General features: G+C 40.7%; 1 protein-coding gene across 2 annotated transcripts; it reads right to left on the bottom strand.

The window, feature by feature from the left end:
* Positions 1 to 4,932: 4,932 nt before the first annotated feature.
* LOC115379938 (interferon alpha/beta receptor 1b-like) lies at positions 4,933 to 23,026 on the bottom strand. 2 transcript variants are annotated; one of them, XM_030080912.1, is made up of 8 exons: positions 22,854 to 23,026; positions 17,585 to 17,714; positions 15,519 to 15,703; positions 14,419 to 14,579; positions 10,568 to 10,721; positions 9,805 to 9,965; positions 9,305 to 9,471; positions 4,933 to 8,944 (listed from the first exon to the last, which is right to left on the bottom strand). In XM_030080912.1, the coding sequence occupies exons 1-8, from the start codon at positions 22,906 to 22,908 to the stop codon at positions 8,716 to 8,718; spliced, it is 1,242 nt and encodes a 413-aa protein (XP_029936772.1). In that variant the 5' UTR covers positions 22,909 to 23,026; the 3' UTR covers positions 4,933 to 8,715. The 2 variants fall into 2 exon arrangements, with proteins under 2 accessions (XP_029936772.1, XP_029936773.1); XM_030080913.1 differs by having other exon boundaries at positions 9,805 to 9,962.
* Between the last annotated feature and the right edge of the window lie 774 nt (positions 23,027 to 23,800).

Raw genomic sequence — 23,800 nt, 5'->3', positions numbered from 1 at the left:
AGCATCACTGAGCAAAGGCTGGCTGTTAGTATTGAGCTCCTCCAATCAGTCACAGGGGGTTTTGAAGGCAAGTGACGATGCAGTAGACCTTTCCCACAGCAGCAGTTAGATAAGGTCAGTGTATCTGCATGAACAGTAGCTTTGCTGGTGTCAAATGGAATAAACAACAAAGTTAAAAAAAAGAAGAAAAAAAAAGAAAAAAACAAAGATCAGAAATCAGAAAAGGAAGGGATGAATCAGCAGACAAAGCAGTCATTTACTGTTGCTGAGACATACTACTCTTCAAAAAAAAAGAAAGGGAAACCTACAGGGCCCTTTAGCGGTAATCGATTGCTCAATTCATTGCTCATAAGAGAATGCGGAACGTATCTGTCAATCAAAGTCCAAGAGGGGAATTCCACTGTTGTTCTAGTCACTCTTTAGTTAGAAAGAGCAGAGCTAAGGGGGGTCTGCTGATTTAAGACATGTGTTGACTTCATTTTTGGTCATACTCTAGACTGTCCACACAACTAAGGAAAAACCTGATGCTCTTTTGAGTCCACCAAATTAGAAAACCAAAATTTGTCATCATCTGACTTCCCTAAAATGTAATTGTGTTGCAAATCTGTGAGTTTGTTTGTTTGTTTGCAGTGTATCACGCCGCCACTGTTTCTTCTTCCCTCTGGCAGCTGGGGTGACTGAAGTGCACCGAGGTGTTATCTTAAGTAAACCTCTGCACTGCGTTTTCTTCATTTCACGTCAGCATTCAACAACCTCCGGGAATAATAAATCAAGACTGTCTCTCTTTGTGCGAACAAGACCTGTCGGACATGCCAAACATGTTTCCACTGGAAAGACATGTGCAATGACAGCTTTATATGTAAGCTAAAAACTATTTACTACTGAAGCTGTCTGTTTGCTTTTCTACACACCCAAAGAAACCTGACCTTTGAAGTAATAATAAGTGGCATTTTTATAGAAATAAATGTTAATTTTCTACTTTTTACTCACTGATTGCTACAACACAACTGTTACTCAGCCTATCCATCCGGTCCAGTTCATGAAAACTTTTATATTTTGCTGTTTTAAACATTAGTTAGTAGGAGCAGCTAAAAAGTAAAATACAAAGTTGAAGCTATTACAGTCTTCATCAGAACATTGAAACTCACTTTGTAAATACCTGGCTGATTCTTCCATCATTGACATGGCAACCACAACATGGCTTACCACTCACGACTGCAGCAGGGGTAGATGGGATACCAGGGGCTCCTGGTCTCCCTGTGCGAGGAGACAATACATTATTCAACAAGGAGCAGTGGCTTTATTTCGAATTCAGAATCCCCGCTCGGAGACGGTGCCGCTTGTTTCTGATGGCTGTGAAACACAAATTTCCCCTTGCCTCAGCAACCTTGAACACATTGAAGTTACTGGAATATTAACTCAAACTTACTGAAGCATTGATGCCATTTTTCACCTTAAAATAAAACTGAACTTTGGTAGGGTGCTGGGTTGGATAGCTCTCTGGGTGTTATGTGAATCCACATGGTGGTGGAATGTCCTCACTGGCTGCTCTGTGCTCCCCGGGGCCGCTAATCCAGAAAACAGGTTCCAAAATATCACTTTTAGCACATAAACAAATGTGAATAAAGCAGATTACGCCCCTCTTTTTTATGCCCTCTTTTTTTTGTGGGTGTAATTACAATTATTTATGAACAAACTATCAAGTAGTTCCTTCCTGGCGCAAGGTCACTATGCAGAAATTTCCTGCAGACGCTACCTGCCAGATCTACTTTCAATTTTGAATAGGAAAATAACAAGAAAAGAAGTGTTAATTTCCCTCAAAAAAATGGAACAGGGAATTAATGTTTTTTATACTGGCGCAATCCGCTTTGTTTGTGTCTATTTATGTGCCTCAACAGGTATTTATATAGCTGTTTTATTGCACTACAGAAGTAAATGGAGAACACAGATGTAGCGTTGCGGATTAGCAGCCCAGGGGTTTAGTTTTGTTTGAAGTGTCATTTGAAAATCAGTTACACAGGAATACAAGTATACATACAAGCATTTCTACATACAAGTATGTAGAGAGGCGAGTTTGACAGAGCAAGATTGTGCAAAAGGCTCTCTTAAAAACAAGCCAAATGTCACCGCAATCACATCAATCACATTTAACTGTTTCACTATCAAAGCTTTGGGATTTGGTGATCAGAATTAATTACCTTTATCTTTGCTTATAACGGAAAGGAGAAGGACTAATGTCTCATTCTTCAAATGTCTCACGGAGAGGAGCAACATCATTTACAAGTCACATCTCGACAAATTAAGACAAATCAATATAATTTAAAGGACAACTGTTTCAGTTTGAGTTCCTCTTTCTCCTCTCTGTAGTTTTATTTCATACATGAACCACAAAATGAAATGTGAAGTGAGGTGTTTGCAGGTGAGACGGTTTTAAAGTCCACCAGCAAGAATACAGGGGATAGAGAGTGGAACCTACTACTGAACTGTCCTATTCGCTGCCATACAAAGAAGCAAAGAGCAATTAACACCTGACAGACTTCCTTTAATCACTTGACCTGTGATTTTCCCTTAAATGTGCCCTTCAGTACCTTCAAACCTAGAAAAAAAAAAAAACATTTTTTCCGTATCGTATGACAACAACACATCCATATTGTGTTTCTGCAGGTTGCAACACTTCACTGAAGCATTGTTTTATGGCTGCAGCATCACATCAAAGAGAAAAGATCGACATGTCTTGTGCATCATTTTAGACACATTCTCCTGGAATTCAGCAGGACATGTTTGGTGTCTTTGGAAACCTCGGGATCCCCACTAGTATGTAAATAAAGCTCTGCAGGCTTGAAAACAGCTCCGGCACTCAGCAGGCGTTTGTAATGATGAGCCTTCTGATGGGCGCAGCAGGCTTGAAGAGGTGTTGACACATCCATATCTCATCTAGCATTACCTTCAAGGCAAATAAACTGAACAAGGTCAAGTGAACAGGCTGCGGTGATGAGGAATGGCAAATGTAAATATAATATAATCACATAACCAAATTACAGATGTAAATCGTGACTCTCTTGGACAAAACAAATGAGTGACCTCAGGGTTAAAATAAGCGTATCTCATCTCCATGGAGCTCTTAAAGAAAGACGAGGAGACGAAGTGGAGATGAGAAGCGATCGTGTTTCCTCATGTGAGGAAAACAATGATCATGTAAATAACACTCAACATCGAGAAGACACTGGGCGCAACACGAGGCCAACGGTGCACAGTCTCACTGAAAAGAGGATAATGACCTGCACACATTTGCATGCACACAAACACACATGAATAAACAGAAATAAGCAGACACGTGGACACATGCATGCTGGCACAGACGCGCAAACCCAAAACCCAGAATAACGTGAGAACCAGGGGGGGCAATTCAACAAAAAATGTCACAAAGAGAGAAAAAGATGAAAGAAGAGAAGTGGCACCTCTGACAAGAGAGGGCAGCATCTGGCAAGGGAGCTCACTGGGGGTAACTTCCCACAAGCCTTCCCTCAGTCACGAGATGTAGTTTCACACAGGTGTGGCGTTTTTAAACAACTCATGAGAGATAACCAGTATATTAGAATTACATCATCTCCTTTCCCTCATGAGACTCTTTTATGTAGTAGTAGATCTACAAGGGGAAAAAGAAAGATTAAAAAATTAGCTGTAAACTGTATAACTGCACAAGAATTCATATATACATTCATAGATACATATTCTCAAATTCTTAGGTCTATAATATTGTAATATTATTGTAGGATGAATGCACATATTTTTACATAATGCAGATTTTTTGTGCAAATTTCTGATGCACATATTTTTTATTTTCCCTTTATATTTCTTATCATTTCACTTATGTTTAACTATATTTTTCGCTCAAGGATTTCTCTCAAGGATTTGAGCAGCTGCAGCTATGTCGCTGTGGTCCCCAAGATATTCAGAAACGGCCCTATTTTTCATCTAAAGAGAGTAAATTTGACACTGAAAGGTGACATTGTCTTTTACAATCTCAGTATGTTTAATGGGACATGATGCCCTTTCAGAAGTGTATTATTTCAGCGTATTGAAGTATGAGACTGTCATTCAGAGAGTAAGAAGATTTTTAACCCTTTAACACTTCACAATGCTAAAAATGAAAAGAAAAACTGTAGTGTAGTGGGTTTTCACAAGAATTGATCTGTTCACATGCACTCCTGAGCACCACTGCCAGCAGACGCTCCTATAATATTTTCTCACTGTCCCATCTTCAAATTACTGGGAATGCTCCAGAATGCCTTCAGGGACCCCTGGGAATCCCTGGACTCCACTTTGGCAGCCACTTACACAGTCTCTGTCCTGTTTTATGTTTCCATCTACCTCTCACTTTGACCACTTGCTAGTTTTACCTTTTCTATTTCACTTTCAGTCTGTAAGACGTGGGAGCAGATGAGGAATGCCACCAGACGTGCAGGTTTCGTGATGTAACCTTCATTCGTGAATTGCAGTTGTCTCCATTTGATCCAGCTTCAGTTATTCAGCTGTAACCGGAGATGTTTTGTGCAGGCTGCATGCTTGATGCTGTGACAGCCTATAGCCAGCTGACAGCGGTCACAAGAAACCACAAAGCACAGGAAGTGTGACTGCAGAGAGTGATGTGTAGGGATCACTGCATGTTATTTAATGTCTGGAGGGAGTGTACTTGTAATGTGAACAAAACAACCTCACTCTATGTGCATGTATTCATCTATACATTCACTTGTTGGTGTTTCCTTGTTAATATCTAGGATGACCATGTGCAGCAAAGCTAAAGGTAATAAAAATGTCTCATCTGGTATGGCTAAAAAAGCACTCCTATTAAAGCAGACAGTCTCCACCTAATTACACCTACTATACACCTTCAAACTTTGTGGTACAGTCAATCATCTTGGCAAAATTTGATTTCATTAGATTATTTCTTTAATTTGAATGATTGTCCATTAAAATGGTTACTGCTGAAGCAACATTTTGGTAGTTTGATGAAAACATTACTGACAAAAACCACTGATTTGTGCACATACTTAATATACAGTTATACACTTACACATATACAGTTTCAACAGATTTGACGGCCACAGATAATGGGCGAGACGTTGAGGCAATGCAGAAGGGCAATTTAGCAGGGACTCTGATGAAAACAGGATCTCGCTTACGGCACTGAAATTGGCAAGGTTGATGGCAATCTAGAGGCCCTGTTTTTTTGCAAGCTGAAGACAGGAATGCTCAGTCGTCATTTCCTGCTACCAGCAGCACGGGTTTCACTTTGAACAAACGCAAAGCTCTACCATCCTGAGTGTGATCCGTTTTGAGCTTTAAAGAAACCGATCACTTTGTTGATTCCTATCCCAGCTAGGGTCAGTGACTGCCTCCACATGCCACCCATTTACCATGGCATCTTGCCTTGTAGCAATAAAATAGCTATTTGCACTAGCTGTTAAAAAGCAGATGAAAGTGATAGTTGTCTAATGGTCTATACAAGCATAGAGAGCCGAGGTAACCCACTCCGTTTCCCCTATTCTGACCAGTCAGCAGATTTCCTTCACTGTGTTAAATGGGAGGAGTAATGCTCTTATCACGAGTGTGACTCTTGATAAGAGCATTAGTTAAATTGCTTCACATGTAAATATTAATGAGTAAATGTTGTGTAGGACTGTAAGTATACAGACGGGAGAGTTTGTTTCTAATAAAGTTTCCATATCAAACCATAAAACCAAACATGAAAGAGGAAGAGAGGTACAGTAAAGTTTCCAAAAATTACATGAGAGATCCAGTTCTTCTTTAGGACTTAAGGTGGACCACAACCACCGTTCCTGTCAGTCAACAGAATACAAGGAAAAACAAAACAAACAAACCAATACAGCAAAATCAAAAGTGCACAGTTTCTGGTTTAAGATTCTATAAGAATCGTATATGTAAAAATAAAATGCATATAAAAATGTATTGTAACACATTAGCCTCAGGCTAATATTCACACAGGCTCATATACACACTCCGATGAGGAAAAGGATCTGAAAATACTTGTTTTCCATATAGTATTATTTTTTAACATGGAATTCATTCACAATGAACTTCACTGATTATTCCATTCCTTTTTCTTTAAACAGGAGACATAAATCAGAGAAACAAAACGGTGGACATGTATGCACACAAATCCTTATTCCTTTCTTTCGCAGCCTCTCACACAAGAAGTGAAAACATTTAGTTTTCCATAGAGACAATTGAAAATGTACCTGTGTGGAACTGAAGGAAATTGACAAGAATCCCTGTTTGAACCAGACTACCCTGTTTTAAGTGGATGTTTTTTCACTCCCTTAAGAAAAATTAAAAAATTAAGTACAGACACAAAGTCAATTTTTACATAATGCCAATGAACAATTTTACATTTCATTATGTAATAGGGTTTGCCCTTGCTTGGCAATGACCTGCACTGCCAGAGATGAACACTGCCACATAAAGTACAGTTTATGCGCTAGAAACATCTAAGGAGAAAACAGCATTTTCTTTTTAAGTAAACTACTTCCCTTCACTTCCACTGTTGATACACAGTGCATATGGAGAAGTATGGGACTGAAAAACAGAAACTACACAACAGCTGGGTATGTGCTCTTCCTGGCATGACATGGCCCATATTTATCAAGCTTCTCAAAGTTGCATTTTAGTCTTAAGTGCTGAGAATTTCTGAAATGTACTCCTACTTTCAAACTTAAGTAAAAAGGGAAGTTATCTAATTTCTTCCTCTCTACCTCTTCCAGTTAGTTCAGACAGCTGTCTCACTGGTGGCTAGGAGTTGCCAATAGGGGCCTGTAATGACAGTGAGGAGGCAGAGACGTGTCAACTTTTCAGGAAAGGTGAACTGAATTGTTAGACGACACGCAGTTAATCAAACGCTATTGTTTTTCATCTGAACTGAAAGTGGTGATGATGCTTCATTTCCATACCACAGGAAACATGCAGCAATGCAACGCTGGTGATTTGGGGCGTCACAGTTTCAGCGACTTCCCAACTATACACCATGCAAATAGTCGCTTCCCAGGAGTAGTAGGTGCAACTGACGGCACCCACATAAAGATCATCACTCCCAGTGTAAACTAACATATCTATGTGAACAGTGTTTAGAACAAATTGTATCGCATGTGGTGATCAGTCCTTGCCTTGGTTTTCCAACTACGGCATCAAATAATCCTGTTTGCATCACAGCAAAATGCTGAAAATCAGCTCTAGGACTGACTCTTCAGATTTAGTCCTACAGTTTGCTTAACTTGGGACTTAGATGCTTGATTACTAACTTTTAAGCCAAGATTTGTTTTTATTCTTAAGCCAGTTCTTAGCATTGTTATGCTAATTCTGAGAAGCTTGATAATTATGGACCTGGATCTAAGAAACACCAAAAAACAACTATTGATGTTCATGTTGTAAGTGACTGGACTGGACAAAATGTCATCTTTGTATTGTTATCCCACACAAAATTCATTTTTTAGATTGGTGGCGAATTACATTTGAAAATCTATTTAAGATTTCTGTTAGCCTGCCAGGATGTGATCCACCATGATTTCCACTCTCTTCTGTCAATACACTGTAAGACCAGAAGACCAAGAATGAAAACCAAGAATGGATAAGCCCATTCTTTGGAGGGCAGCACTGTTTTTAGCAACATGCAACAAAGATAGTGTGTATCTATAAGCGTCTTTTGGATAATAGCAGCTAAATTGTTCAAAGGGCTTTCATCAACATTTGCCAGTCTACATTATGATAGCAGGCTCTCGTTGTTTGAGATTGTTTCCATGTCCCACGACTAACTAAGGCACATTATTGCTCCTTTTCTACAAAATTACACCGGCTCGACTCAACTATACTTGCTTTTTTTTGGCTTTCCATTGAGCAAAGTTAGGGATAGCACCTGGTACCTGGTACTTTTTGGTACTACCTCTATTGAGGTTTCAAGCGAGCTGAGCAGATACTAAAACGTGATGTGAAAAAACAAAGTAGACAACTGCTCAGAGTGACTGGCCGAACTTCACCGTGAGGGGGTGCTATGTGAAGTGGAAAATGAAATCCAGAGAAGGAAAAGTGAGTAGAGTCAGCAGAACCAGTATCATGCAGTAGAAGAGTAGCATAACACATCCACCATCGTACCTTCCCACTGGGAGCAACAAGATCAACAAGGGAGCTGGGAAGAGGGATGTACAACACAATCAACTCAGAAATAATGCACTTTTTTCTGATGGCACCAAAACTGATACTTGATGTGTATCACACACAGAGTTGCAGCTTCAAAAGGCATCTGGAAAGGAGGATGCCTCAGTATTTACATGGTGTGACTTTGGGGTTTCAATGTTGAAAAAACAAACAAACAAAAAACCCTCTTCCCTTGTCAGTTGCACACAGGGAGCAAGACCATAAGGAACGGCAGAACATCTACTTTTGAGTTTTTTTTTTTTTTTTTGTAAGTCTATATGTGTATATATAAATGCATGTTTTAAACAGTTTTCTTCCCTCATCACAGTGGCAGCTGGAGAAACAGTCTCAAGGACGCATGGGGTGCCACAAAAGTTCTGACTATTTTCCAGGAATTTCTGTCTTCTTTCACTTCTTCTTTCCTTCAGCACTGTCTCAATAGATTTCATTTTAGCAGTTTGACCCACTGAATCTTTCGTGTCCTTTCCTGTCCTTTAAACGGCCGTGCCTTCAGACGCACATGTCCATAATGCCCTCGTCTGTGATCAGATGGTGACCTCTGACCTCTGAGCCCATGTCCTTCATCTTGACCTGCATGAGGTCAGAGGGGCTCTGCCAGGAGTCCTCCATCCCCACAGAGCATTGAGTGCTGGGGGGTTGCCTCAGGCCGGACCCCCCCTCATTGGAGTAAACCCCTGAGTCTCCACTGCCTCCGCTGTCCTGACGGCTGTGTCTGCCGCTGGCAAAGTCCAAAGGAAAAGAATGTTATTCACTTACTGAAAAAAATCGATTTAATTTTGGAAAAGACTTGACTTCACAGCGGTCTCATTATAATGGATTAATAAGCATTGTCAGTACAGTGGTATAAGTGCTTAGTGAAAAAAAAAATCCCAAATATGTAATGCACTCGCAACGGTCTAGTACCACAGCTTAAGCACAAGCAACTGTATTTGAACACTGATATACATTATTCTGAGTGTTTTTTTTTCTAAACAAAATGATCTTCTTAAAAAAATAAAATTAATAACATCTCATTAAAAAGTGCTTTTTACACAAAAACTAAGAGTAATATGAAGAGAGAGCAACAAAAAAGGCTGACCTGGTGTCTGGCTCCAGCAACACAGGGAAGTCCTCAGAGGGAGGAGGGCCATGGATTTCTGGGTGCACCACCTCCGGACAGATGCTCAACTTATCGCACATCACCTCGGCTTCTGAATCCGGGGTGAGGAGACGAGGTACATCAGATCCAGGGGAGCTGCAAAGATACTGGGAAGAGAACAAAGCGGGAGATGTAAAAGTGTGTAATTAGGTCCCTTAAACACAAATCTGACATGTCTACTTGTGGGCAGCCAGCCAGAAAAGTTCATCCATTTCGAAAAATGTGATTATTTCACTTCCCTCCAAGCTGTTCTGCGGGACAATCGTGTTGCTATCGTCCTCTCATTGTAACTGAGTGCTGGATACTGGCTGGATGCTCCATTAGCCACCTACCGTTAAACTATCCCTTTAATAATACGACTTGATGAACAATCAGATGTGCTTGCTGTCTGAGAAAGGCAAAAGTAGCACTGATCTATGGCCTGATCAGCAGATGTGTACCTCCTGGATGTGTGGAGGCAGCTGGATGGACGGGAAGAAAGTTGCCTTGAGGGTCGTGTAGCACCTGTAGAAGCCGTACAGGGAAAGCAGCACCACCAAGAAACAGATCATCAGAGAGACCAGGAAATATAGAAGGATCTGCCACCATGGTATGGGACCTGCTGGAATACATAATAAACACAATACAATGTTGAGGCACATGTAAATACATAAAGTACATAAACACATAGTCAAATAATTTTGGAATAAACAGTATGAGCTTGACACTACTGTATTATATCCATTAACACACACACAAACTTTTTTTTTTTTTTTCTTGCTAATATTCAGGTCATTTTCTCATAGATTTTTGCTTATTTCTTGATAGTTTTGGGGTCATTTATTGCTGATTTGCTAATCACTGTTCCCCCCTTGAACAAACACAAGTGACTTTGCTCAGGTTTCAAAGGCTTAAATTGGAATTAACAGTTAATCTGCTTAGTGGCTACTTCTGTCACAGACTGTCACACACCTCAGCCGCCTCATCCTTATCTAGCTACCCTGCTGTAAATGTTCAGACTTGATGATCTTTGCTCCTCTGCATGAAGCGAAGAAACAAAGGTCAAAAGTTCACTGTGGTTGCTAAAAGCCATGACCGGCTCGAAGGTGAGGAATCTGTCTATACACTCTAGTCAACACCCACCCACTGACGCAACTCATTTATTTCATTTTCAAAACGTCCCCACAGGGAGACTGGCAGTCAGTCTTTCACACGGTGCGTTACCTTCGGTCTGGATGCAGTCGGGATGAGTGAAGGTGCTGCTCTTGTTGTAGTAGTCATAGCGGGACTGAACCGTCACACAGTAGAAGGTCCAAGCCTTCAGGTCTGACAGAGTCACCAGATTGGCAGATGTGTTCACCGTCTGTTTTCTCAAGGCCTGGAGGACACATCAGAGAGGAGATGACCCAATGTCTCCTCAGGGATCCATAAAGTATTTCTGATTTGGATTCTACCTTTAGGTCAGCCAGTGACTTTTACCTATCAAAAAGTCAGCACAAACTTTTGAATTGGAAAAAAATGTATGTAGATGGGGAGAATTCCTCATACGAAACATTTTGCACCCTCTACATAACTTTAAGTGTATAACTTTCCTGGTCTTGTGTTGTGGAAGCCTCACAGAGTCCCAAACCAAACTGAAGAACATCTACTTACAGTTGTCCATTAAAGTTGCTCTATATCAGTGATGCATTAGAATTACCACAACATTACTATGACTCAGAAGCCAGGCCTGTTGGTAATGTCTGTACTGTCTTGTTGGTGATGTCTGTCCTGACAGGTGGTTTAGTGGTGAGACAAAAAGCTTTATACTTTGAAACAGAATCTATCTGGTGTCACTGTGGTGCAGAATGTGGTTCAGAGAATCAAAATGTTGCAGATGTGCAGGCCAGGACACACAAAAAATATACAATCAGGGCCTTGCTATCCACTAGATCTTTATTTATTCAACTCTTAGATTTGACTAAAGAGCTGATGCAAACCTGTGAACATGTCAGGGTAAAGAAGTTCTGCAAACAAATGTAACTTAAAGGTCAGTCCTTCAAATACACAAAGGTCTGCAGTCTAAAGTTGGGAAAAGTTACTGCTAAACCACACAATGAGCATTACCAACCTTAAGGGGCAACATCATAGTTTTATATGAGTTCATCACATGGGCTAATGCTTGATGAAGTTAGTTAAAATATAATTCAGTTGAAAGGCTTTATTGACATGAAAGTTACAAAAACAGAGCAACTAATCTAGGGGAGAGGTGAAAAAAACAAAACAAAAATTATAGCTGCTGCGCAGCGATGGGTCGGGTCCGGGCAATTTTAGGCAATTCTGAGCAACAAGTAGAGAATAGGAAGATGAAAAGAAAGGTGGTATTCTCATGTGCATTTTGCATCAGTTGAGACTTGAACTCAGTTTCTGGCATGAAGGACAACACTCTATCTCACTGAGCTAATTGGCAAGTGTCAATTCACGTGAGGCTTCACGAATTGACTAAGCCAGTCACATGATAGCAGCCACCTATGCATGGAAAGGCAGATTTCAATCCACTGTAAGTAATAAATAAATAAAATAAGTCATCAAGACAAAAATCTGACAATGATGATCTGGCATGGGACTGGACCTTTGTGCAAAGTTTGGTGAGTTTTCGCACGTGGGAATGTTGTACAAGCTGAGGCTTGAACTCACAATCTTTGACACTGAGGACTGGCCTCTATCTCACTGAGCTAAAACTTTACATGTAGCTTCACAAACTGACTGAGCCAATCACTGACATGCAGGACAGCAGCCATCCATGCATGGAAAGGCAGATTTTAAACAGCTGTCAAAAATTCAGTTATTAAGACAAAAATCTGAAAATACACATATTGCATCTAGACAGCATGGAGATGTTGATCATTTGTTTTTAACAATGATTGATTTGCTCCATAAGTGAAAAACTGATGTTTAAAAATGCCATTCTTGCATTGACTCCAATTGTTCACATGAGAGCAAAATTCAAAATGCTGTCAAAAATTCAGTTTTTGGTATTCAGTTCTGAAATTTACCACATATCATCTACCATGACTCCAAAATTTTGTCCATTTTTTTCATGAACATTGAAGATTTATTTATCAAGAATTTGCAAGTGTATGTTTATAGTACCGTTTACAGTCAAACATTTGATGCACTATAGGTTCAATTTTTGATAAATCAAAAATCTGAGAAACAACGTTTGTGTAGGACAGTCTGAAGATGCTCTGTAGCAAGTTTGGTGTCAATTGAGCAAACATTGTGGGAGGAGATAGGTTTAAGAAGTTTCACAGTTTTTGAAAAAAAACAGAGTGAGGAACTTCATAATTTTTAATAGTTTTAAGTGTGCGAAAGTTTCTTCAGTATTGGGGCTACAGTTTGATGAAAGTTGCAAAGCTGTAGCATGCATGGTTGATTTGTTATCAATTTTCAAAGTTTTGAACTTTTGAGGCTTGCTGTAGCGCCACCATCAGGACTATTGGCTTGAGTTTGCAGATGAGGCGACTGGACCTTTATGCAAAGTTTGGTGAGTTTTCATCCATGGGAGGTATGATTTCCTTGGAAGAAGAAAGAAGAAGAAAGAAGAAGAAGAAGAAGAAGAAGAAGAAGAAGAAGAAGAAGAAGAAGAAGAAGAAGAAGAAGAAGAAGAAGAAGAAGAAGAAGAGAAGAAGAAAGAATTCCTGGGAATACAATAGTGTGCTGGCAGCTTAGGCTGCCCGGACCCTAATTAACATAACAAAACAAAAATTCACTTTTGTAATGCTGTGTATTTTCCATCTTCTACTAAACATTAATGGTGTAGGTTTCCTGGTGTTGTAGTCAAGAGTCCCTACACACACCCAAGTCCACTAGAGTCACTTTGCATTGGTGGTACTACCACAACACTGCAATGTGTAGACAGTCCAGCCCACTGCAGTACTTCAACATCAAGCTGGGCTGAAGGTTAGGCAGGACAAACAGCTTTATGATTTAGACCATAAGAACACCACAAAGTTGTGTCTCAACACTGGAGCTTTGTGTGTTCAGGTCAGGCAGGACACACAGTTAATTTCCACTGCACACTGTAATTTACCTCCCTTCACGCAAGGAGGACAGAAGTCAGGGTCAGCTTAACAGAGCTGGCAGGGACTCAGTGCCTTGCTCAAGGGCACTTCAGCAGGGATACCGATGACACCTATCAGTTGACTAAAGCCTCTAACCAAAAAGTCACTCTGTTGGCCCAAAGTAAGGGTAAACAGAGTTAAATTGCTCCTTAATAACATACTAGTCTCTCTTAAGCATATGCAATTTTCAGTGGGATAGTGGCAAAATTCTAACCCATTAATCTAACCAACCAAAATTCTTCCTGTATGAACGCTGGTATCCAGCCTCTTCCACGTCAAATCAGTTTTTAAACAGAGCTGCCTGCTGCAGCTGGCAGGAAACGATTACACCAGACACCTCATGTGACACTCAGCTGCATCTTAGCACTGACAGGAAAGAGCTCTACCCTGTTTGGTATGCCAGTTTGGTGTCTGAAGCACAAGATGCCAAAAATAATAAACCAACATGCAAGCGAACATAAGGAAACAGTGCATACATGTAACACGGAAACCAGGTGCGTGCTTTGTTCACATGATGGATTCTGATTTTACTACTTGTTTTTGTTGCTGCTACTCTTTGGGGTTTGATTGCAGTCAAAACAGAGTGAACTGGTGTCTTTGTGGACCACAAACAAAATGGGAAGTGTGAGCAGGAAAAAACTTTTGGGTATTTTCTGTTACTCAAAAAGGTACTTCTGCAACACATGTATGTCAGCAGGGACCTGTGACGGATATCTATGTTACAATCCATAAGCTGAGGTGCTATTAAATAGAGGCTTCAAAAGGGAACAACCTGTTCCCAGTCGTCAAGCAATACAGGCAGAACTTTCTCCTCATGTTTTCATTATACTTTGTTGATGTAATTATACACATTCGGATTTTGAGAAGAGAAGATTTAATTTAGAGTATGCATGCGTTGCAAAGTACAGTTCATTTTGAATATGAGTATTAAAACAAATCAATTTCTAATGCATCCTTAGTGTTTGGTCCTACCTGTGTGTCTGTGGAGTGTTCCCAGTAAACAATGCGGTAATACATTTGGTGGATATTCTCCCTCATGGAAGTGTTGGCGCTGGTCAGAGGGTCGGAGATGGTGACATCCAGGTGGTTTCCAGCTGGAGCCAGGACCACTTTGGATGGAGGACCCAGAGCAGCTGGTGGGATCACAGACAGAAGACATGAGACAGGGATGCAGACATAAGAGGCTGCCTGGTGGCATGATGTTTGTGTTTATCACTTTTTTTTAGTCTTTTTTTTTTTTTTTTTTTTTTTTTTTAACTATACTTGCTAACTCTACGTAGAGTTTAGAATGTGACACCATAACATGTTGTCAGCAAAATGTTTACCAATCCAGCTGTTTGTGATCCTGTTATACTAACAGATACCAACAGCTTTCTCTGGAAAGAACATCACATGTTGCTAGTTAGGAAACCATTTTAAGTGTCCATGAAGGACAAATAATTCAATTTGTGCAGATAAGGTATATCAATGCCATCTCTACAAGTTATCAAGGGACATTTTTCACAACATAGAAGAGTTATCTGTGCAAAATCTAACGCAAATTTAATTATCATTTATCCAAGGAAAGTGTGAGCACATCTTTTCAGTAACTGCCTGTTTTATAGTTAGCCAGTTCCAGTTTCAACTCAGGGAGCATCGATGGAATCCTGCTGTTGCCATAGATGATCTGCTCGTGTGTTGGTGCAATTCAGAGAAACTTAAAATATTAATTTGATCCCTGGAGGGCAATTTTAGTTGAGTCAGTGAGATATTTGCCCATCTTGACTCATAACATTATGCGGTTTCTGTTGTTCTGAGCTTTAATACAGAAATTCAGTCAGCAAAGGTTACCTTTCCCAGCAAGGTTACCTTTCCGCTGAACAAATAGACGTTCTATATAAACTATTCACTCTCTGTGGTTGGACATTCTCCTCTCTCCACTCGTTTATCTCTCTCTTGATACTGGTGTGTCTGCAGTATGCCAAATGATCTAAAGCACTGCCAGTGTCGAGTAAAATATTGTTCTGGAAACGTCTGCCTGAAATGAGTCATTTATCTGCTTCTTTCTAATCCTCCCTCACTCCCTCCCTCACCTTCTTTATCGGGACAGAATTCCTTGATGGCCCACTCAGAGTGATTTCTGCCTGAGCTGGCTTGTACGCGAAACATGAAGATGCCATGGTAATGTAGGTTTAAGGCTGTCATGTCACAGCATGTCTGTGATGTCCTGTCACAAACTGTGGTCCAGCTCTTTTTCTTCCATTTCAACTTGAACTTCCTGGATGGAGAAAAACAAAATGCCAGACAATTTAAATGAGTAAGAATGAATGTCATCTCAGATGAATGTACGCTGGATATGTAATATACTAAATTGCTCAATCTCACCCAGTGTGCATTTTCCACAGCTGGAAACACTACACGGTTGAGCAGACACACAGTTAGCTGTGTTAACTTGTCCGTTTCGACTGCTCCAATCCTGAAAATCTCACGTTATGGCTACAATTGGCCTAAAAGTTGTGTAGTGTGCCCCCGGCTTTACTTTCAAACAAACAGGCTGCTCAGGATCAAGTGTTTCTAGAGGATGCTTAAGTTATGGCTAGAGATGCACATTAGTATTAGCATGACATCGTTGGCCAGCATCAGGTTTAGAAATGACAACTGGTATCTTCACCGATACAACATGCCAATATGTGAATAGGTCAAATCTGCCCCGGCTGTAGCTGTTGTCAAGATTTTCTCAGGCAGAGCATCATCCAAGCCTCTTACAATAGGAGGGCAGTGGGCCTTCATAATAAGAGCAGGCATGGTAAATTGTTAATTCCACTGCAGGGGACCTAATGATCTCTGCAATTAGGTGGAAAATAAAATATGTGTATATCAGTATCAGCCAAAAGAGCTGGAAAACATGGGCATATTGGACATCGCCAAAAACTATTGTGCATTCCTTGTTATGGCTCTTGTTATGTTTCTGATTCCCACTGTTAGACAAGATTTACTGCTTCTTTGGTTTAGCTGATTGCAATGGTAGACTCAGGTTGAACTGTGTTTCTTCTGTGTTCCCTTGACTCAGTGGTTCCCAACCCAGTCCTCTAGGACCCCCTGCCCTGCAGGTTTTTGTTTTAGCTCTACTCTTTCACAGCTGCCATGGAGGGCCGAGAGGCTGCAGGTTTTCATTCCATCCAAAAACTTCACCAGGTGATTTCACTGATCACCCCACCTCCAAACAGAGAGAAGGGACTAATCACCTGGTGGAGTTTTCGGTTGGAATGAAAACCTGCAGGCTCTCGGCCCTCCATGGCACCAGTTTGACACCTGTGATTTAAAGGCCTCATGCTGCTTGGTTGAAACAGGTGTACCTGAACAGGGCGTGCATGAAGGTGCATGGGTCAGGTGCGTGAGAGTAGAGCTGGAGCAAAAACCTGCAGGACAGGGGGGCCTCGAGGACTGGTTTGGGAACCACTGCCTCAACTGACCGTATTACTTCATTATGAATAAAATGTCCAGTGTGGGAAACTGAATGCATGTCAATTTGTACAAAGAATCTATTTGTAGCAACTGATAATGTCTCTAATTGTCTATAGCAACTGGTAAAATTAGCTGTATGAACCTTATCTTTTCACCATTTAAACTTTGGCTCTTGGGGTTGTTTCCTGTTATTGCTTCAGGTGACATTTTCACTCCTAACAAACCACACACCCCTACAGCTCTCTTGAGGACAGAGCAAAATTTGCATTTTCAGACATATCAGTGCAGTTATTTGGTGCCATCTGAGGTTGAGTGGTACTGTTCTGACCTAGCTAAACGAATGGAATTAAATTAGTAAATTGGGCAAATTCAAACAAACCCTTACAAACATGCTAGGTGTGAATATGCCCCAAAATTTTCTTCCTAAACACACCAAACAATGCTTGTGGTGCCTTTGTTTTGCTGCTCATGATCTGGGTTACAACACATCTGGTGCTTACTTTGGCTTAGTGTTGATATTCCATGGCAAAATATTTAACTAGTCCTTGAGAGGTAAAATGCTCATTTCAGATCTGCACTGTAGTTTAACATAGGGTGCGTGTGTGTATGTGTGTATGAGACATACTGTCCATGTCTTTAGTTGGATTGTGAGATTTTAATCCCTGATGTGTGACAATGTGTGAGTGAGACTTACGCAAGGTATTGTGCAGTGAAGGTAACAGGGTGGCCCCCTGCAGTGCTCTGGTCCCAGTTCCAGCTCAGTATGTACTGGGTGTTCATGGTGATCATGTCCAAATCCTGCGGTGCAGCCAGCTCAGCTTCCACTACAACAAACAAGGAGAAAGCCCACATCAGAAGATGAGTGGTTAGGGTTGTCACAACTGTCAATGAATTCCCATTAACCTAATAAAGCATTCAAAGCAATAACAACTTGTAGCAAATTGATTAAAGCTCCTGTTAAAGCAAAGCTCCTCCATACATCCAGCATTATGTATGTAAAGCATTAGTATGTAAAGCACTTTGAATTGCCTATGTTTGAAAGGTGCTACACAAATAAACTTGCCTTGCCTTGATGTTAATGCTTTCATTTTATGCGTGGTGTGGTGTGTCTCTGAGCACCTGATGGAGTTAAATTTGTAAAAAGATAAAGAGTGCCTAAGAGTTTTGAGCGGAAGCTGCTTAATGTGCACCACCAACAAGTTCAATCTCTGCACACAATACAAGAGTGCAGATCTCTGCCAGACTCATCTCCACTTCTCCGGTGGACTTGCTGACAAATTAACAGTCAACCGAGGAATAAACCAAGTTTTTCAAAAATTCTGAATCACCGCAGCCACATGAGCTTCTTGATCATACAGTCATAACTGCACACAAAAAATATAAAGCTCATAGGCCCAGTAGTATGCAAGATTAGCTGCAGACAGATACAAACTCACTTGCGTGTACACACACACACACACACACGGACAGCCGCACCTGACCAAACTCAATATCCCCTCCAGGCCACTGCATGATGGAGAGAATAACCCCATGAAAGAGGGAAGTGAAGATGCATGTCTTTTTTACGCCCTCAATCGATGTGTTTCCTTGAATATTCCTATTGAATTATTGCATTTGTTGTAATTTTACTGTGCAATACTCATTTGAAATATCAATCACTTCAGCAGTGCAGTACTTTATAATCAAAGAAAGTACACTACATTTCAATAAATTTTCAACAATATTTATTGAGATCACATTTAAGATGGATTTTACATTTAAAGGGAATTATAAATAAAAGGTAGGCTACAAACAAATGGATAAATTTAGAAAATGCATTTAGAAAATGTGCATTTTGCAAGGTCTGCATTTAGAAATGTTTTTTAAAAATGTGCATCTGAAATTTAAGTGCTTCATTTTAGAAAAATAAAGTAATATAAAAGTGTAGCTTGAATTTCCCTGAAACATGTTACTCAACACTTTTAGCAACTGAACTGCTTTAACAACTCCTTTTAATTTGAACAAAATAACAACTGAACTGCTCTGGTCATGATCCTTTTGGATCGATCATACTGGGCTCCGTGTTTGCTGTGCCCTAAGAGACACGGGTTGTGTGCTTTCCACCGGCAGAATGAACATGTACAACTCGATCCACTCTTCATGGAACACCCTATTTTCACTGTTTTCCTCAGTTTAGAACACGATATGTTTATTGTTACTTAGCTTCTCTTCCATCAGTGTGTGTCTTTCTCATTCTCAGTCTTGTCATACAGTCGCAGTCAGTAATCAACTTTGGAAATGCTCGGTAAGCTTTGTGACCATGTGTGTTGAGTCAGAGGTCTGATTTGATTGGCTAGCGCCACACCATATAATAAACAAGTGCCGTAATGCACTACCCGAAGCAGCACATGCAGTTTCCTGCACCACGAGAGAGCAAGAGAGAAAAAAAACTCATTGGTTGGAAAGGACTCTTTCTGGGTCCAGATGAAGACCTGTGGTGTACTTGTTTGTCTAATGGGGGTTTCACACAGCAAACGAACGGCGCAGATGTCAGCCAGCGCAGCCATTTATTGTGTATGTGATTGCGGGGCGCAAGGGTGCAGCGGGCTGCGCCGGGCTGAGCACAGCGCGAGGCTGGCGCCGGTGTCCGTGCACACTGTGCCCAAGTTGAACATTTTTTAACTTGGGCGCAGCACCCTGTGATGTCACCTTGGCGCGTCCAATAGGAGAGAATAGTGGAATCAGAAAAAAAATCTGGTGGATTTTGGCAGAACGGCAAAACAACAATGGAGGAAAGCATCATTGTGGCTGTCTCTCTGTGTGCAGAGCTGTGGGACACCAGACTACAGTCCTATCAGAATCTCATTAAAAAAGGCTACGACACCTGTGTCGTGTTGAGGAAGACATTGCAATGCTGAGCCTTATTGTTGGTCCACTCTGAAAAGGGGAAAGGGACTTAAATAGATGAAAGACGTTTTGATCTCCCATATGACTGTCTGGGCATTGAGTACACTACAAACAGGATATATTTCATGGAGAATGAAAAGAGTTTTTGGGGGTTGGGCGGTTCTTTCAATAACTTCCTGTATGTGTGTACATGTGTGTGCCTGCTAAACCTCAGAGCACTCCCAAGTCTTGGGTTGACAGGATTACACAATATTTTCCCCTGCATTTGGCTTCCGTGTTTTTCCCTCTGTTTCATACTGTATCATACTGTCAGTCTCAGCCACAATCACACACTCTAAATCTTACTTCATTTAGACTGATGAGAGGCTGATTTAAACTTCAGCCTCTTTACAAGGTGTGTCATCACCAATCAAAATGAACTGAACTGAAAAGATGCATGAGGAGACTATAATGTTTGTTGTGAACACACCTTGACAGGGGTCTGTTGTCAGCTGGCATGGATATGGCACAACTGGCATGACAACCCTGTGAGTGTCCGAAGGCAAGCCTCCTTAGTGATCAAAACAACAGAACCTTCCTATATGATGATGATGACCATCAAATCCTGAGGCAACGTAAAGTTTAGTTTAAATTTTATTCCAATGAAACCAAGGAAGAGCCTCCTTCAGATGCAGATTCCACTGTACTTACTGTCATTAGGCCTCAGGTATGAAGGTGTGGCTACTAAGAGTGAAACTGCATTCATGAATCACAAACATAACTGCAGATCTAGTCAAACTGTTAGGCTGTGACAAAAACTAAATGATTTCTCAGACAATATTTATTCATGTGACAAGCCAAAGACAAAAGGAAAATAGCTTTTTTTTAAGTGCATTTTTTACTTGTAACATGTCTCGTACATTTGACTGTGTTAACACAAGTAGATCAATTCTCCTTTAGCCTCAAATAACTCTGTACTGTCTGTTCTCTGGATCCTTGGATGCTGACCTTTGATATGTAAGAACTTTTCTTTCTCTTTCTTTACTTTATTTTTCAATTTTTCATGTGTATTTTCGGATAGAGATCTCTGATACTGATAGTGTTTGAACTGCAACTCGCTACCCAGCCCTATTCAAGTCCACAAGCAGGCAGGCACAATGTGATCCAAAATACTCTCAATTACAAAAATAAGAATCACCAAGTAGTTATTCATAAACATAACAGGCAATGAAAAAACATATTGGTGCACTTCCAGCTAAAAATCAATCAACTGGCAAACTAAAAGTGATCATCAAAGTGAAATCTGAACAAGACACAGCTATGTGTTTGTTTTTGCTGCTGTCCTCCTGTTTTTTGTGCAACTTCATCTCATTTGTTTGCCTTGGCTGAAAAAACACTTTGCAAACTTTAGAGAGACAAGGTGCAAATTAAGTAACCTATTAAAGTTTCACTGACGCAAAATAGTAAAGGTTAGGCTGGAGTATATGGCACGATATGCCCTAAGTATTGTCTTGTTCTGGTTTTGAAAACTGCACTACTATAACGGGATGCAATTTTCTGACTGCTGTAGCTGTTCTATTATTTCCCTCTACCTGCTTGGTCATCATATCTACATTAGTATGACTGTTTATAAAAAAAGATCTCTTGTGTGTAAGCTGTAAACATCGTATATAAAAAAGAAAAAAAATAGTCATCCCCTAAATATTGTCACAATATTAATATTGAGGTATTTGGTCAAACAGATTGTGATATCTCATTTTGTCCAAATTGCCCAGCCTTGTGTACAACAGATAGGAACTACAGATAGGAGCAGCAGCTCAGAAATGAACATGAAAGCCATGTGGGGTGAACTGAAGGCCAACCTCCATCTCCATCCACCCATCACTCCTCCATGTCTAATCCAACAACAGAGGAGACTGGGCAGGAAACAACCCCCTACTTGACAAGAGGAACATCAAGGCCATGTCACCAGCTTACTAACAGAGGAAATGGAAATACTTCAAGATGATGTTCAGAACACATTTTCTCATGACCCCAAATATAGTATGTCAGATTTTGTACGGGACAATCTTACCCCAACATACCCTATTTGTTAGCCATGAACTTCTACCCTACAGTAGCCTACTCAGTCCTTCTTATTTGCATGAACAGTGGGAGATTTGCCAAGGCAAAGGTACACCATAGGCTATGACATGGCAACAGCTGCCATGGAGCAAACAAACAGTGCAGCGCCTAAAGACTGTTGCATGCTTTACAAATCGGCCTTACACCACCATTCATCTAGTGGAAATAGTAACCATGATGACGGGCCTCATACAAAAGCAGAAATTAACTTTACTCTGAACTGTACCCAGCGCAGAATCGGAAACAGGACCACAATCAGCACAGGGCATATGCATAAAATTATCTCTTCGATGGGTGGATAGCTGCAAAAATGGACAACCTTCCCAAAATTGTGTTATTTCCCACCCTGGCAATGCTTTATGAATTTCAGACATACAATAATGACCTAAATCACAGTAGACCACATTATGTGGCAGGCCATATTGTTTGTTCAACAGACCCCACAAGAACACATTATTTGACAAACTGGTTGTTTGCAGCCACAGGCATTAGCTGGGTCATACTGGTGCCTTCCATAAACACTATTCCGATCCTTCAGTTCACTTGTAGGTGAACCTTGGTTGTTTAGTTTAATCAAGTAATGATAACCACATTATATCATTGTAACGCTTCAGTGGGACCAGTGAGGGAAATGCAGGTACCGTTACACTGTATGCGTGGGTGGCTGCAACATTGCTATTCACCCCCTGATCCACAGCAGTGGCACAGCCGCAGCCTGGCTTGGACACATCTGGAAGTCGACGATATAAACTGAGAAACTGACAAGAGGCTCATTTCCCAACTGTAATATGTCGATTTCCGAAGTATAAAGCCAAATTATTTAACGTTAGGCCTCAGGGTACAGATAATGCTAGTAACAACCCACGCCGAAATATTCAGTCCACACACTCCATGATTCAGACACACACTGATCTTCCATATCGATAACACCCCGCTAGCAGCTAGCTAGCTAGCGGGCTAGCAGCACGACTTACCTGCGCTGGTCGTGAAGCACCACATGAGAACGGAAACGTAGAAAACGGCGAACATGGTCGATATTAGCGAGAAAACAACAACAAACCGTCGGACTATCACCCACGCTCATACAGCCACCTCTCTATCCGGGCTCGGCTGAGTTGGCTCAGCTCGGCTTGACTCGGCACGGCTCATCTGCAAGCCTGCTACAACAGAGGCGAGTGGAGTTCCGGTCATGACTTTCAAAATAATAGCATCGCCGAAGAACACCCTGTTAAGGTTTGATGAGAAAACAGTACACACTTTAGTAAGTGTGAAAATAAAGTACCGGTATACTTACATGCATGGATGAATTTAAAGCAAAGGAAAATACAGCTGTTTTTTCTTCAAAAAATCTTCTCACTGATGCAAATCAAGATATCGTTTTTTGAAGAACATAAAACAGCAGTCAGCAACATTTCCTTCAGTAATAAATAAGCAAACACTTAAGAATTTGATTAGTGTTACAGAGAGTTTAAAAAAATGCTGTAGTAAACCTATGTACCATTTACTTGCCTACACACCATACAACTCGGCGGGGCATTGTTTTTTGATTGTTATTATGTTTTCTTTTGCCCTTTTCTTTTTGCCTGAATTGTCCTTGCTTGAAGGCAAGAACTTTTACCATGCACCGCACCGTATATTCATTCTTTCAATGCATTTATTTACTGACTTACCTATATTTAATGTCATAATGCTATGATAATACTGTTCACCACGCTACTAAAATACACGTGCTCCGCCACTGCAGAAACCGCATGGCCCAGTGAGCAAGAAGTGGCATCACCTCAGAGTTTCATCTGGATCACAACACAGGTGTAACAGGTGTATAGGTATATCAAGATATAAATTATTGTATAAGTGTCAAAATAGACTGTACCACCGATCCAAGTTTTTTTTTTTTTTTTTTTTTACCCGCACTTTTGAT

Source organism: Myripristis murdjan, chromosome 21, assembly GCF_902150065.1.
Source record: "Myripristis murdjan chromosome 21, fMyrMur1.1, whole genome shotgun sequence".
Classification (NCBI taxonomy): domain Eukaryota; kingdom Metazoa; phylum Chordata; class Actinopteri; order Holocentriformes; family Holocentridae; genus Myripristis; species Myripristis murdjan.
This window is presented reverse-complemented; position numbering and strand designations above follow the sequence as displayed.

What these genes read in the sequence shown, in the direction of transcription:
- LOC115379938 (XM_030080912.1), bottom strand. Translation starts at nt 22,908, where the DNA reads ATGTTCGCCGTTTTCTACGTTTCCGTTCTCATGTGGTGCTTCACGACC. An exon ending in TTCACTGCACAATACCTTGC is followed by an intron (nt 15,704 to 17,584) that starts GTAAGTCTCACT and finishes TTCTCCATCCAG; the next exon opens with GAAGTTCAAGTTGAAATGGA. An exon ending in CGACTGCATCCAGACCGAAG is followed by an intron (nt 9,966 to 10,567) that starts GTAACGCACCGT and finishes TATGTATTCCAG; the next exon opens with CAGGTCCCATACCATGGTGG.